We start from the raw sequence: 14,955 nt of genomic DNA, 5'->3' as shown, positions 1-14,955 counted from the left end.
CACGATAATATTCACTGCGATTGGAAAAACGTTCGTTCCAGTAAATCGTCGTTGGATTAACGTTGATAGATGTTATCAACAACAGACAGATATCGCTTATATTATAGCTATGTACTGTATATGTACGATGAGAAAGCTTTACGGAGAAAGTTTTATGAAACTACACTGCAAATTCTCTTCCAGTAGAATACAGCCTTTTTTACTCGATTTCTTTGGCCAATGCGTTTGCAAGTTGGCCGGGCGTGCATCGAGTTTTGTCAAGTTTCGCCGGTCTTTGTGCTCGTGTAGCCATAAATATTAACTGTAATCTAGTCAGCGATGTTCGAGATATCGTAAGTTCGCTACTCACTGGTTATTTCCATTGTAGACGGTCTGATTCGTTTGGATTAGAATTATTCGCTGCACGTCGCGCGCCTGCAACATTTTTAATTTAAGTTCGACGAGTGCCCGTACTGTTTTTCCTCAGACACGTTACTCGTGAATGGATTTCAAATGGGATCGAGACGCATCGGTAATAACGGTGCCGCAACAAGATCACGTCGTTTCATCGAATGAAAGAACGTCGTCGATAACGTATGAATATTAAAATCGAAATTTCACTCGCGTCACTACAGTTGCCGGTGCCGTGACCTGCTCTCCGCAATGGCTAAACGTTCTACTCCTCGGAAGATCGGAAACACGGGATTCAGAGACAGGGTTTACAGACAATTGCAGGAGGATCAGGGAAGAATCGTGCCCGGAAACAGCAAACGCGGGTCCTGTTCTTCCCATTCTGTATAATAGAAAACACGACAGCGTGTCAGACAAAATTAGAAATATCGCAACGCGGTAGTTACGCGACAGCGTCAATTTTTGTTCCTTCGTGACACGCATACACAGTCGCTAATCTCAATTACAATGAAATTATAACGTCATCTTCCTTCTACCGTCAACGCTTTTCAATCCGCTTGTTCTCATCAACGTCTTAACTTTTGCAAATCTATGTCAATTAACGATTCATAGTTACCGATTCGTATTTATATATATTGGGTTGGCAACTAAGTGATTATGGATTTCGTCATTACCACCTAATGATAAAATCTGCAATCACTTAGTTGCCAACCTAATATATACATATTGTATATATATTTATTTGTTATATGTTAAATATATATTTGTTCGATTATATCAGCGAAATAAATCCAAACTTCCTAATCCTAGACACTAAGGCAGATATGGTTGACAGACGTTCGCAAATATGCTTGAAAAATGTAATTTCTAGCGGATTCATAACCGAGTAAATGCTTCTCGCCGAAAGTAGCTGAGGTATTTGTGTGGCGTTTGACATCCACTTGCGAGAGAGAGCTAGAACAGATAGACGCAGAATAACGAAGCACGTTAGCGAAATACGTTAGCGCGGATCAACGGTAGCCGGTATTTGTTCGTCGTAGAACTGCAGCCTCTGCATTCTTAATATTCCCGTTTAATATTCTCTTCGTTTTTGATATTAATATGAAGGCGAGTGGAACGTGCGATGTAAAACGACCTGATATCGTAGGGGTAAATAAATAAGCTTGTACGTAACAAACAATTATAGCGAACGATCGCACGTTATGTTTGTAATATGATCGTACGTACCTTCGGAGACACATTTAATAGTACGCTTTAATAGCACGTGATCGTTACAATCGGAAACAATCGTTAACGGCACAGTTACAGGTAAAAATGTACGCGTATTGAAAATTGTGCAAGTTGTCGATCTTGTACCGATTTCCAGTCGAACGAACGAAAAGACGTTTGCAACGCGTCGCGACGCTGACTGAAGAGTTCCGCGACGAGTTTCGTAGGCACGTCGCTTGGATGCCGGGACGCCGCGCCGCGCTGCGCTGAGTCGGGGCGACGCATGCTCCAGGATATCGTTCACGACAAAACGGATGTACTTTAGAAAAATACGAGAATTTAATAAACATCAAGTTCGTTAACACGATCGATTTCAAGGGAAGCGTGAAGTTCTATCGAACTATGTGACGCGGCCAAAATCCTCGAATCGTTCTTAAAGGTTATGATAAGTTAAAGGAGAAATGTTTTTCTGCAACGTTGAGTAAATATTTTCAGGCGGATCAGACAGTTATTGTCGGCTATGTTGTCTCGCGTACTTGAGAAATATCTTCGTAAAGAAGATCGGGAAAACGATACCAATGGGAGTAAACGCAGGAATATTCAATGATACGAATGCACTTTGCGACTCGGAGAAACTAGAGATCGTTGAGAGTCTCATCGCATCTTCCAGAGATCCTCCCATTGCGCCACACTGGACTAGGACAATGGCTATGTCGAGCAATTTATTATTCTCACTCTTACTTGGATTAGTTTGTGATTCAATGGCATTTTAGTAATTCAAGATTAACAAACCGATTAGTTAACGCAACGTGTACGTCTAATAGCCGAATTATCCGAAAAGTTGTTACAATAAACACAACTTTGTTTTAGAAATCCACATTTTTATTTGTAATTATCACCTATCCATTCGATATACTTTCGTCGATGTAATACAAAGATATTTATATTAAAGAAAAAGCTGTCCTAGACTAACATATTTCTGTTTAAACATTTTAACACTATCGTCTAAAATGGTTAAAACTATTCGAAGGTTACGGCAAAAATCTATCGAGATTATTTGGAAAAATCACACGCGATTACAATTATCGTTGGTTTTCCTTCGCTTTTGATCCTAATCCTAACTATTATTACCGCAAAGTTGAATACTTACTCGTCGCACTTTCTTATCATTCGTTTAGGTAACAGCAATTTTAACGCGCTAAACGATACTTTGTTTCGTGTGTTTGTTATCATGAATTTTTAATAAAGTATTTATCGTTATTTGTTTTTGTAAATGCGTAACTTTGAATCGTTTGTGTTCAAGACTGATACGACGCGATTTTATGGTTAAACAGCGTTGTTTAACGTTTTTTAACGACAATATAGTAGACGCATTGTTGGTGGAGGATTTGTTTGCTCGTTCAAGATAATCAAAATTTATAAACGTAAAAAAATGTTATATAAAGATTTAATGTTATCGGGAAAAATGTTCCACAGTAATTCGTCGATGTTACTGGCTCGATGCCATTAATTAATTTATTATTCAATTTAAGGTCGATATCGTAGGGGTAAATGCATTTCTTGTCATAATTCGTCAACCCACAGTGTTCTACTCTGTAAATCGGGCACATCCATGCGTGTGTAATTGTTCGATATTGCATGACGCGTGATAGTCCGTGTCGCTGCTATCCATAGCTTAAAATTACGTCATTAAGATATTATTCATCGTGAACATTCACTATATTCGCGTTGTTAGAAAATTAGAAATAAACTATCAAGTTTCAGCTTTGTTAGTTGCTGCTGCTTAAATTACTTTGTAATTCCGTGTTCTTTTTTCTTTGAATTAAACTCACGGTAGTATAACTTCCTGCTCAAAATACGAACATATTAACCGATTTTTTGAGAATCCTATGCTCGTCACTGAAGTATACTAATATTTGCTTATATCACCGACGAAGATTACGCTAGAACTTTTAGTACAGTACGTACTTACTAGTTCTTATAAATGCTACTCGAAACAGAACGCAAAGAGTAGTATAAGACATTAAAAATCATAAAATCACAAATTTGTGTGGTATATGTATATATATAGAAAAGAACCTAATAAACCATTTCATGGAATAATTATTTTATACCTCTCTGAGTCTAAAAATACCATTTAAATTAAACTATTGCACAATAATAGGGAAAAGTATAATAGTATCAAGAGAAACGAGACATTTCATAAAAATATCCATTTTATTTCTCAAACCTCGTTTCTTGCGTGTCCCTTTTGTTACATATAATAAAGTACTAATAGTAACAGACATAACGATAATTACTATAATATACATTACGGAGAATAGTAATAATAACCACAGTATTTCGTAATGGGACACAATAGATGTTTTAAAACATATGACATTTTTTTTGACACAATAATTATTTCTATATAAAAGGTTATCAAGTGCTTTACAAAAATGGATCATGATACACCGAGTTTGATGCATCAATTATCACAAGATTGCTAAAGCGCTGAAGCGCGACTCCTTCTTTCGAAGAAAACTAAGTTTATTGTGGGAAACATAAATGGAAATGTCTCCCGTTTTGCTAAATGCCTAAGAAAAATCAGCTACAACAAGACGCATATCAAAACACGAATTTACTCTCATTGAGCTTGCATTCAAGTATGATTCTAAACGTATAATCACATTATATCGCGTATCGAAAACATTAAACTTTTAAAACCACCTAGATTAGCTCTGTCCAATATCTATAATACTTCTCTACCAGTATTTGTGAATTACGTTAAATTTTAAACTCCAATTTGAAGTTATATATTGGAAAACAGATAATGTTGTACACTTGCGTATACGCAGAACAAATTCTATTGCGTGTTAAATAAACAAAAAAGACGAATAAGAGACAATTTTTCGTTAATTGTTGAACCCAAAGGTTCTCGTGTAATATTAAATACAAATTAAAATGAATTAAAAATATGTTCTGCAATTCTAGGACAAAGAGGAATAAAATGTGTAACCATTTGATAAATAAAATATCGGTTTCTCTGCTATAAAAAAAATATATGAAACAAACAATAGGATGCTACCTTTAACTACATATTTTTGTTTTCGTTTGACAGCTTTCAAATGTTATTCACGATAAGTGTTATTGTTGACTGCTGGCACTCCTTTGAAGTATCACACGACAGAAAAGTAGTCTTTTACGTTCATCCATACTGAATCATCGTTGCATTACGACCAACTCCTACATCGTAGATAGTTCAATCATAGTCGTGAGAAGATTCTGTCTTATTAAACAAACAGTCTCTTTCTTCCTGAGTGGATGGAACATCCGAAGTAATGGGCTTCAAAACTTTCGGCACCTTGCTCACTTTACTGAGACCTTCGGTGACACCGCTACCTCCGGAAACACTGGAAAAAAGACTGAGATCGTCACATTAGAACTGGCCAAAGTATAAAATAGTTAATAGAGTAAAAACTGCTAAAAATATTTGAAAATAACGAATGAAAATAGCTTCTTTTATATGACGGTAAGATTTTTCATAAGTAGGAGAAAAATATCAAATACGTGAATACTCACACGACATCCATCTCGTCGTCCTCGTCAGCCTGAGCTGTTTCATCGTTAGTTAATGTAAAATACGGATTCGCAGATGCTGCTCGGAACTTATACCCGGTAAGAACAAAAAAGACGTATGTAAACATTTCTCGGAACATTTCATCTAACCATTCGTATTGGAAAGGTACTGTAATCTATAAAACAGAATAACAGAAATGAAATCTCTTTTGTACAAAGTGGTCAAAATAGTGGTAATGTAACGAAAGCTATACCTTAAGTAAGTACACTATGATTCTGGTAAAGTAAATGTAAGAAAATATCATAATATAGAAATGCTTAAAAAGCTTGAGCTTGCGTAAGTTGATAGCTGCCTTGCCATCTATGTGTGCAGCTTCCTCTACGTGCTTAATACTCCAAACTACTGGAAATATAATAGCACCGCAACAAAGCAAGTCCACGAGAATAAAAACATCTCGCCACGTTCTATACTCGATATCTCCTTCTTCGCTTTCTTCGATTATTATTTCTGCCACGTTTGCCAATACCTGACAGATGACAATATGTCATAATGTATCTACCTATATCGATTCTTTTTTTCTCCCTGTGTCTCGTATAAAAATACTAACCTGTAATGGTATTGCTATCATAAAGAGCTTCTTATCTTTATCAGCTAAAATATGTTTAATAAATGTCCATCCAGTGCCAATTAATACAATGGTGATAAAAAGTACGGCTCCTTTCAATAAATGTGTGATATAATATAGAATTGCCCAAGCAGCAACATGCTCCCCTTTTGTTTGAATAAAATGATAATTAATCCCATGGAAGAGTAATGACATGGATTTCAGGTACACCAAAACCGCCATTAAGTAATGAATCTTAAAAACAGGGTGCCTAAAAAAAAACATCCATGAGTTTCGAAGGAGAGAAGGACATTGTCATATTGGTGAACCTCTGCTGTACAAATGTAGACAAAACTCTTACTTGCTCTTCTTAAGAATAAATACCCAGAAACAACCTGACAGAAAGAATAAAAGTGCCATCATGAAATATAGAGCTGGTAAAGGCATTTCACCTGCACTGAGGAAATTTCCATTGTTAATTTCCGATATTTGTATCTGTAAATTATACATCGTATTTATCACAATGTCACATTCAGTAAATTAAGATTGCTACAAAAAAAGAAAAAACAAATTCTTACCGTGAAATCAAATGCTACCTGGGAATCATATTTATAATTCGGACAATTATGGAAATAAAGAGAATAGAGACCTTCTTCTTCCGCACTGGCAATATACATAGAAAAACTTGTATTGTAATACTTTTCTCCTTTCACGGTCTGTACGGTCATCGCGAACGGGGTCGTTTGACCAGAACAAATGTTACCGTCTGACCCCGTCTCAGATTCATCTTCGATATTAGTTCTTTCGTTGCCTGTGGAAAAATTACGCTATAAGTGATACGTAATAGTTTCAGAGATTACCAGAAGGAAGAATATATGAAAGAAATTGTTATTTTATTTGGAAATCCATTAAAACGGTTTAATTTAATATTAGTCGTAAGTTTGGTATAATCCAGTTGAAATATTATTGGCATGAAATGTAATACTCTAGAAGACAGTTACCTAACCAAACCCTCAAAAATACTTGAGTTTCGAGGTATTTATAACATTGAGGACGAGTCACGTTAATTATAGCGACTCTCATCTTAGTGGTGTTCGATCACCGATGTCGCTTCAGGTCCACATTCCATAACATATCGATCACATTCGTTTTTAGTTCTACGACCATGCGAAACTAAGTTAAAAGTTTGCATTGATAGCAATGCAAGTTCAAATTTCGTATCTAAATTTTTATTTATCAATTCTTATAATGAGTAAGAAGCAGAAGTCTCTTGTTAAGATCGAAATCAATCTAACATTGAAACGTTACAAAGTGCTGTCATATTTCGCTATCATCATCGAGCGATCAATTCGTAGAATCAATTCGACAACCAATTAAACATGTTAAATGTCAGATAAGATAGATACGCAAGTCCAATGTTAAGCATGTATCAGTACAACTGAATGAAAATATCTGATGATTCGTAGTGCTATCTTACCGTTAGTTGGGTATATATGTACACATACAATACATACATATATAGTATGCAGTATGAGTAAATGCGTATACACAGGAGCGAATGATCTAGTGGGTTAAAATGTAGAGTGAACTCATGCTGGTATCAAGAGAATGCATACGTCTATTATATGCAAACAGTATAACAAAAATTCAAATAACAAGAATAAAAAACATAGCAATTAATGGCAGATGGCATTCGATTTACGTCATTCATAAATTATCGCAATAATATAGGTTCTTATGATCGTTACAACTATAAGCTACAGTATAAATAAAATTATGCGATACACACGAAATATTTATATATCGTATACATCGATAAAAATTTCTTTGTAAAAGAAATGTTACATACATATATATGTAGCGGCACATGAGTCAGAGGATAATTCAAATCATGTTGTTGTTTTGCCTCGGAGTATCAAGACCGCTAGGTTACGAGTAATGTAAGAACAAAATTGATTCCGGGCAAAACAATGCCGCCGCTACAGGCAACCGTCGAATGAAGATGAATTTGAATTTTCCGACTCTCCCCCGACCAGTATAAATAAATGGACGCGATCGCGAGCGAGAGAGTATCGCAGAGTATCGCAGAGTATCGAAGAGTATCGAATATTATCTACAGAGTATTTATCGAGTTACGCGATGAACATTAACGAGTATTTATTCCGCGACTTGTATTTTATACCAACGTATAAACGGCTGTAAATTAATTAATTTATTTATTCGAAATATATTTGACGGATTGCGACAGCAATATCTCGCTCTCGTTATTTCGCACTATCTATCCTCGATCAATCCTCCACATATACATACATATTCTAAGGTCGCGATCAATGCAATTCATGCCAACTTGTTACTTTCCACCTGTTAGTCTGCGTTACGATTGAATCAAGTTTCTAATATTAGTAGCAAACTGTGTCAAAAATAACTTGTAACAAAAATAATATACTATTTAAGTTCGTAGGTTGACGTTGTTTAAGATTATTCAGAAATTTAAATCCTTCCTTTCATTGATATGTAACAATCTTTTAATTGAATATTTCTAAATGAATAATAAAAGGAATCGTCATACTTATTGTAAAATTAAAATCTTTAGATAATTATGTGAGATTGATAATTAAAATTAAACACAAATATTTTATCGATCGGATAAGAAAACAAAATTAGATAAGACAAATAAGAAATTTGCGAAAATTATGACATACTACGAAGTAATACTTCATCCATTTAATGGTATCTTTCCCGCAACTACTATAAACATACATACTTACGTTTGGATGCTTGCCAAAAATAACAGTGTACTACAAGATCGACATATTAAATCCATTTATCCACTTTTGAACACTGTTCATTTTTTACAACAATGTACCTCTCTTTTCCGAAAAGAAGTAAAAAAATACAAGTTTTTTCAAGAAATCAACGAAATTTTGTTAATTTTCCGAAACCGAAGAAAGAAAGATTTGTTTGATAGGAGGAACAGTTCCAAGATCTTGAACTTTTAACTACAATGTTATTTTAAATATTCTTATAACATAGTTAAATATAACTTGACATTCTGTTTTCAATTCAAATATAATATCTTAGAGTTTTGTTTGACAAAATACTGGATTAACGGCTGCAATGGTTACAGCGGTTGTAAAAGCAGTGTTTATTGCAATAAAATTCTATTATAAATTAATCGATAAAATTAAAATAATTGGAAAATTTCAACTCACCCGGAAGACCGTTATCGCTGAACCTGGGTGGAAAAGAATCTCTGCTTTCCCGAATTAGAAACACGTTGCTGAAATCTTTATAAATATGTGCGATGTGTAAGTTTCGACTACAGTTTATCTTCAACCTAAAACACGTTTTCTCATACATTTATGTTATCGAATTTCCGAAATAAATGTAAAGTATCGATACTTACAAGTTGTTCTTGAGGTCCATTGTGAAATATATTACGGCGCTGTCATTTCTTTGATCGAAATCGGGCCTGACGCTCGAAATGTCTTCGAGTACACATCTTTCCCAGTGACTGTCTAAATATGGATTCATCGCATCGGTTAGGGTACGATCCAAGGTGAACCCAAACTAAACCATAAAAGTATAGAGTGCACAATTATAAGAAGAAAAACAGGTTTTGGATTTTTTCGAAAAAGCATTTTGTAATTAGAAATGGTAATCTTTATAAAATAGGCTGAAAATACGTTAATAAGCGCTGCTGTATTGTACCCTTGAGCATGAACGTAATCAGGATTATAGCCCCGAGAGCATGTTAAAGAACTTGAGTTTACCGGGTTTAATCAAATATTTATGAAAAAATGTACATATTACGAACGTTCACATTTTGTTGTCTGATTATGGCTATGCATTTAAATGTTATGCGACGGCAACCTAATATTCGACGAATTAGCCGATATGATCCTATACCATATATCGAGACGCACCAACTGATTGATTAGATGAAGTGCGTATCACACATGTGCGCATTTTTATTGACAGTTACATGCGAAGCATTCTCCGTTGTGAATAAAGCACTGACGGCAGTGCAGCAATGAGAATGACGGAAATGGAAACAGGTGTTTGTGAATGAATGACGCGTGAATATATTCACATTGCGATTACTTACCACGGCATTCTCGTCAAATGGGTCAACTTTGAAATTTGTTAAATTTACATCGAGAGTACCACCTTTGTAGAAACCAAAGGTACTTAACGCAATGTATCGCCGTACGTCTTTCTGTAACATACAATATTACAAGTACATATGTATAAACATAACAAAATTCCGTAACCTATGATTAATCGACAAAAGGAAAGTGTTCTCTAAAGACAATAATTTATACAATTAACGCAACTGGCTATAACCTATATGCTGCAACTTTTTAATAAAGTCTTTGCGGGAATCTTTTATATTGTTTACTACGTTTGCAACCATTTAGATAATCGTAACTATGAACGTAAATGTCAGTACGATATTATCGTATGTAATATATCGTTCGTTTACATAATTAACTTATTTTATCTCAGTTTAATGTGATTATCACTTTATACGTGTAAACCGAATAACAAAGTTAATTTTAGTGGCCGGTTGAAATGCGATTGACGTAGCAAAGGAATTCTAATAAAATAATGGGTAGATATACAGATATACACTACACGGGTTATAGCTGAAGATTCCTTGAACTAACCCGTAATTCGAGTTTGTGAATTCTACCCGCTGCTAATACGAATATTGACATAGCCCAGAAACATCGTATCACTAGTTGCGTCGATTGCATCTTTGCTGCTTTTCACCAGAAAAATGTCACATCACGAAAATACAAAATAATCATATCTGCAACACACAACCTGCGGTCATCGATACACGAGCAGAAACTGAGCTGGAACAGCAGGAATATCAACGTGATAGACGGAACGGATGAATTGAACTACGCGCGATTTTTTAAATCTTCTTTATGTATCTTTAAAGCAGAAGTAAGATTATTGTCTTATTATTATAACAAACATAATATACATATGAATATATGTATATATATGTCGTTTATATCACTTAAACTCAAATAAATTATTTTCTTTCTTAGTAATGTAATCTATAACAAATATAAGTTTATCAATGTTTATAATTTCCATGTAATTTGTTTTTAAAATAATGATTAACAATGATTTAAGATTATCGACGAAATAGACAATCTCAAAATCGTAGTGTAATACATAAATTGTATTAATTTGTTTACGTTCCTTTAGCGGAAATGTTTTGAATTTCAGGTTATGTTTCATTTGCCAATGATATTGTATAGAGTGATTTGAGTTATAAGTATTGGTATGGAAAAACATTTTGCATCATTAAAATTATTAGATTCGGACACTGATTGGAAAATAACAGAAGATGTTAATTATTCGCAAACACCATCTTCTCAACGAATCTCCATAAAACAGATGTATCAATCTGAAACTCAGCCTAACTTGATTAGACAATACAGTTACGACCACATTTTTAATGAACATGTAACTGCAAGGTAGATATTATTGTGTAGATTTGATGACAGCACGAATAATTATTTTTTTAATTTTAGACCAGTGGAAACGTCCGAAATTAAGCGAACCGATAATAAAACTTTTAACGAGCATCAGATGATAACAGAACCTTGTTTCGACTCGTTTACATCTCTTAATAGGCAATTCTGCAAAAATAGCAATATATTACAAGCACCAAAATTTATACCAAACAAACCATTAAATGAGATACTATTCGATGAAGTTGAAAATGTAAATCCTACAAATGTATCCCGATTTTCATTGCATTGCCCAGCAGCAAATGCAAATACAATAAATCAAGAAGATCATTTTCCTTCTGTACAGCTGAGAAATTGTGAGAAAACAACTGCTGAAATTAAACCAAACAGTGATACAAAAATTATAAATAAGAAGACATATCAAGACATAAAAAATAAATGTAGGCCACTAGTATTAAAAAACAAAATTTCTCCAAAAAAGAAGATAAATATGTGTTACTGTGGTTGTTTAACTTTGAGCATATTACCAATAATTGCAGTAATAATTGCAATGTTTTTAAATTTGAATATACCTACAGTTTGTAATCGTGAAACGTTTTTCTTAAATGCTACTCAAGAATTACAGCAAAAGATAAATGGACAAAGAAATGCAATGTCACAAATTACAACTCATTTAAATCAGGATATTTTCTATTTAAAAGTTTTATGTCTTATAGGTGGAACAGGTGTTGGGAAATCTTACACTGCTCAAATCATAGCAAAACATTTTCCTCTGAAAGAGAAAATTTTTATATATGATATATTGTTGAACCATCATACCGATGCATACTTGTCAAATTCACTTGATTTGTATCAGTTAATTATACTGGAAAATTTAAAAATGCAAAATTTAGATATTTTTTCTAATATAATAGATGTATTAAATCAAACAAAACCTAAATGTGTCACCGTAATAGCAATTTTCAACATAGAAGAAGTGAACAATAATCTAGAACGAAAAATAGATTTAACACAAAGCATAAATACGATTCGCGAAGCACTGGTCCATAAAAAGATTGATAGTTTAATTGTTCCTTATGAGCCTTTAAACGAAGAAGCATTACAAATGTGCATAGTTGAGGCGGCAACAAACAGTGGTTTGACACTTACATTGGATCAAGTAAATGAAGTCAAACAAAATTTATTACTTTTTGGCAGTGGCTGCAAAGGGGCATATGCTAAGGTACAAGTTGTTGGTAGACTCTAAATTTAATGTAATAATTTATTTATCTTTACATATATGTTCCTTTTTCTTTAAAATATAGAAAATTTTCAAGACTAAAATATTAGCGTTAATTACTCAGAAAAAATAAATGTACAAAATTATAATATCTTAAAAGCTTATTATAGGTTTCAATGTGATCTTAGATTTAGTCTTAAATATTACAGATGTTATTGAGATATTAACCTTTTTAAACTAATTATTATATGATCAGTGATATTTATGTCAACTATTTTCGCTAGAATTTTATACAAAGTGTAGCATTATCACATCTATAATGGTTGATTGGAAAAAGGAAATACTATAAGAATTGTATAAAAAATAATTATTTTGATACACTAAATACAAATATGTAAATCAACAATTAAAATAATATAATAAAAGAGCATCAAAGTAACTATAATATTATAAATTATAGCATAAATATACGTATGTTATAAGAACAATTTTATTTGAAAAGCAGAGCCAAATTTAAACATTTCATACTTTTAATAAACTGTCATTTTTATCATTATATTTTATTATAACATTTTTTAATACTTCATACATTTTTAAATAATAAATCATAGTAAATACCTTCGATCACTTTTTATTACACATATACATTCCTTAGTTTTCAAAATACATTCAACACAAACACCAAGTTTACACAGTTTAAACTGCTAGCTAAAGCTGTTATTTAGTTTATTTAAATACCATCTTGATTTTGTTCATTGCATTTCTTTCTTACACTTTTCCCCCCTTGCCTCATTAAAAAAATTGTTTATCCCTCTGCCACAACCACTGCCAAAAAGAAACTAATATTAAAAATAAGAAGAGGAAAATAATATGTGTTAATAAGATGAGAATTTGTGATTTAAAAGATATATCTCCAATATAGTTATTATTGTAATCCTTTGTATTTAATCTGCTTTATTCATTCCTTTTTTCATTCATTAATCAATTAAGAACGCCAACGATACGTATAGGTGTTTTATTTTGTAGAAATTTGCAGTACATTACATATATTGTACATAGTATGATATAAAATATTATTTATTTTTTTCATAACTTGGCGCTGCAGATAATACCGTTCAATTATTGCTCAAATCTTAATATACGATGGATAACGCGAATTCATGTCTTTTTGAGATAATATAATGTTGATTTAAGTGTATTACGAAAGTGTAAAAATAAAATGTTTGATAATAATTCATATAGGGGTAATTAGAGAATGAAAATTCGATGTGCGTCAGTCTAGTTATTACTTTTTACAGTGTACGTATTTTATTCTGCACAACGTGGCACGTTGAGTATTTTTTACACTTTTCTTATGAAATTACATAATATGTTTACGTCTGTTATATGGTTCGTGATATAATCTTTAAACTTATCCTAAATCGCGAAGAACACAACAAAACCTTGGATTTTTTCTCCAAGATCGGTACTTTACACTTTACGTGACACGATATCCCATAAGATGTTATGCCTGCGCTACATTTTCTATATCAGGACGCTTCTTCACGTATGATCACATTTCACTTCCTGATAGTAAGTGCTCGAACCATTGCATGTCATAGCTTGGTAAATAAACAGCATCGAAACAACTATTACGTACACTCATGTGAGTACGACCGCTAGCGTTATGCAAAACCATAACAATCCATGTAACTCGCTATACATTTCCAATATATTTTCATCTTTGTTAATTGCTATAGGAATATCTACATATTTAAGAATTTTTTAGAATTGTAAATTAGCTTTAAGTTTGAGTATAATTATTAGTGATGATATCGACAAGAAAATAAAATGACAAAATAAAATTGACAAGTGTAGCGTTTGTTAATTGTCAGTGCGTAATACTAACGTAGTATAGCGTCCAATATAATTCGTCCTGGTTTTTTAAAAATATATATATAATTAATCTCGATGCGTAACTGTAAGACATATTCGAGATTAAGAGTAGGAAAAAAAGAAATTTCCTAATTATTTGTTACGTAGATCGGTGATGTAAGATAGAAACAGTTACCTGGAATACAGTGATTGATTAGAAAATAAGATATGATTATATATTTTTAATAAATTTGAACAATATTGTCGATTAATAATTCACTTGTTGTTCGAAATATTACACGATGTCATCGTGTTTGCTTTACTAATGTTAAATTATTGAAAGATAAGAATTATTTAAATTTCCAATTAATTAATTTCTTCCAACTTATGTATTTATATTGACCGTGGACTTGTAATATAATTATCATTTGATGAATTACCAAATTTAGGATACGAACTGTAAGGGAGAATATGTAGAACTTTCATTTCTATGTGGAGCCACAATTTTCGGGACGTTTTGTAAGAATTGTAGAAAAGTAACATAGTAGAGAGAAAAAAAAAGAAAAAGTTGTTACGAAATGTACTACTACAGTGCATCGTTTAAGTTTAAGCGAACGATGATATC

At 32.8% G+C, this 14,955-nt stretch overlaps 3 protein-coding genes across 4 annotated transcripts in view; 1 reads left to right on the top strand and 2 right to left on the bottom strand.

The window, feature by feature from the left end:
- Window positions 1-3,660, bottom strand: part of LOC126870300 (probable G-protein coupled receptor B0563.6) — a 28,662-nt gene extending 25,002 nt beyond the window's left edge. The window contains exon 1 of the mRNA XM_050627879.1: window positions 1,618-3,660. The gene's annotated coding sequence lies outside the window, so the exon portion shown is untranslated. The remainder of the gene's footprint in view (window positions 1-1,617) is intronic.
- Window positions 3,661-3,797: 137 nt separating this feature from the next.
- LOC126870251 (protein GPR107) lies at window positions 3,798-10,622 on the bottom strand. 2 transcript variants are annotated; one of them, XM_050627791.1, is made up of 10 exons: window positions 10,433-10,622; window positions 9,871-9,981; window positions 9,169-9,332; window positions 8,975-9,099; window positions 6,341-6,573; window positions 6,124-6,257; window positions 5,766-6,033; window positions 5,412-5,684; window positions 5,161-5,333; window positions 3,798-5,003 (listed from the first exon to the last, which is right to left on the bottom strand). In XM_050627791.1, the coding sequence occupies exons 1-10, from the start codon at window positions 10,520-10,522 to the stop codon at window positions 4,841-4,843; spliced, it is 1,734 nt and encodes a 577-aa protein (XP_050483748.1). In that variant the 5' UTR covers window positions 10,523-10,622; the 3' UTR covers window positions 3,798-4,840. The 2 variants fall into 2 exon arrangements, with proteins under 2 accessions (XP_050483748.1, XP_050483755.1); XM_050627798.1 differs by having other exon boundaries at window positions 3,798-4,991.
- Window positions 10,574-14,607, top strand: LOC126870323 (uncharacterized). Its single transcript, XM_050627910.1, has 3 exons — window positions 10,574-10,718; window positions 11,010-11,260; window positions 11,318-14,607. The coding sequence occupies exons 2-3, from the start codon at window positions 11,067-11,069 to the stop codon at window positions 12,501-12,503; spliced, it is 1,380 nt and encodes a 459-aa protein (XP_050483867.1). The 5' UTR covers window positions 10,574-10,718; window positions 11,010-11,066; the 3' UTR covers window positions 12,504-14,607.
- Window positions 14,608-14,955: the final 348 nt, after the last annotated feature.

Source organism: Bombus huntii, chromosome 1, assembly GCF_024542735.1.
Source record: "Bombus huntii isolate Logan2020A chromosome 1, iyBomHunt1.1, whole genome shotgun sequence".
Classification (NCBI taxonomy): Eukaryota; Metazoa; Arthropoda; class Insecta; order Hymenoptera; family Apidae; genus Bombus; species Bombus huntii.
Note: the sequence above shows the minus strand (reverse complement) of the source record. Positions and strands in the feature narration are given on the sequence as shown.

Bases quoted from the DNA above. Each gene is read 5' to 3' on its own strand.
- LOC126870251 (XM_050627791.1), bottom strand. From the start codon at position 10,522: ATGCAATCGACGCAACTAGTGATACGATGTTTCTGGGCTATGTCAATA. The intron at 9,982-10,432 runs GTTAGTTCAAGG...TGTATGTTACAG, and splicing joins TTCACAAACTCGAATTACGG to AAAGACGTACGGCGATACAT. The intron at 5,334-5,411 runs GTATAGCTTTCG...TCTGTTTTATAG, and splicing joins TCATAGTGTACTTACTTAAG to ATTACAGTACCTTTCCAATA.
- LOC126870323 (XM_050627910.1), top strand. From the start codon at position 11,067: ATGGAAAAACATTTTGCATCATTAAAATTATTAGATTCGGACACTGAT. The intron at 11,261-11,317 runs GTAGATATTATT...TTTTAATTTTAG, and splicing joins AATGAACATGTAACTGCAAG to ACCAGTGGAAACGTCCGAAA.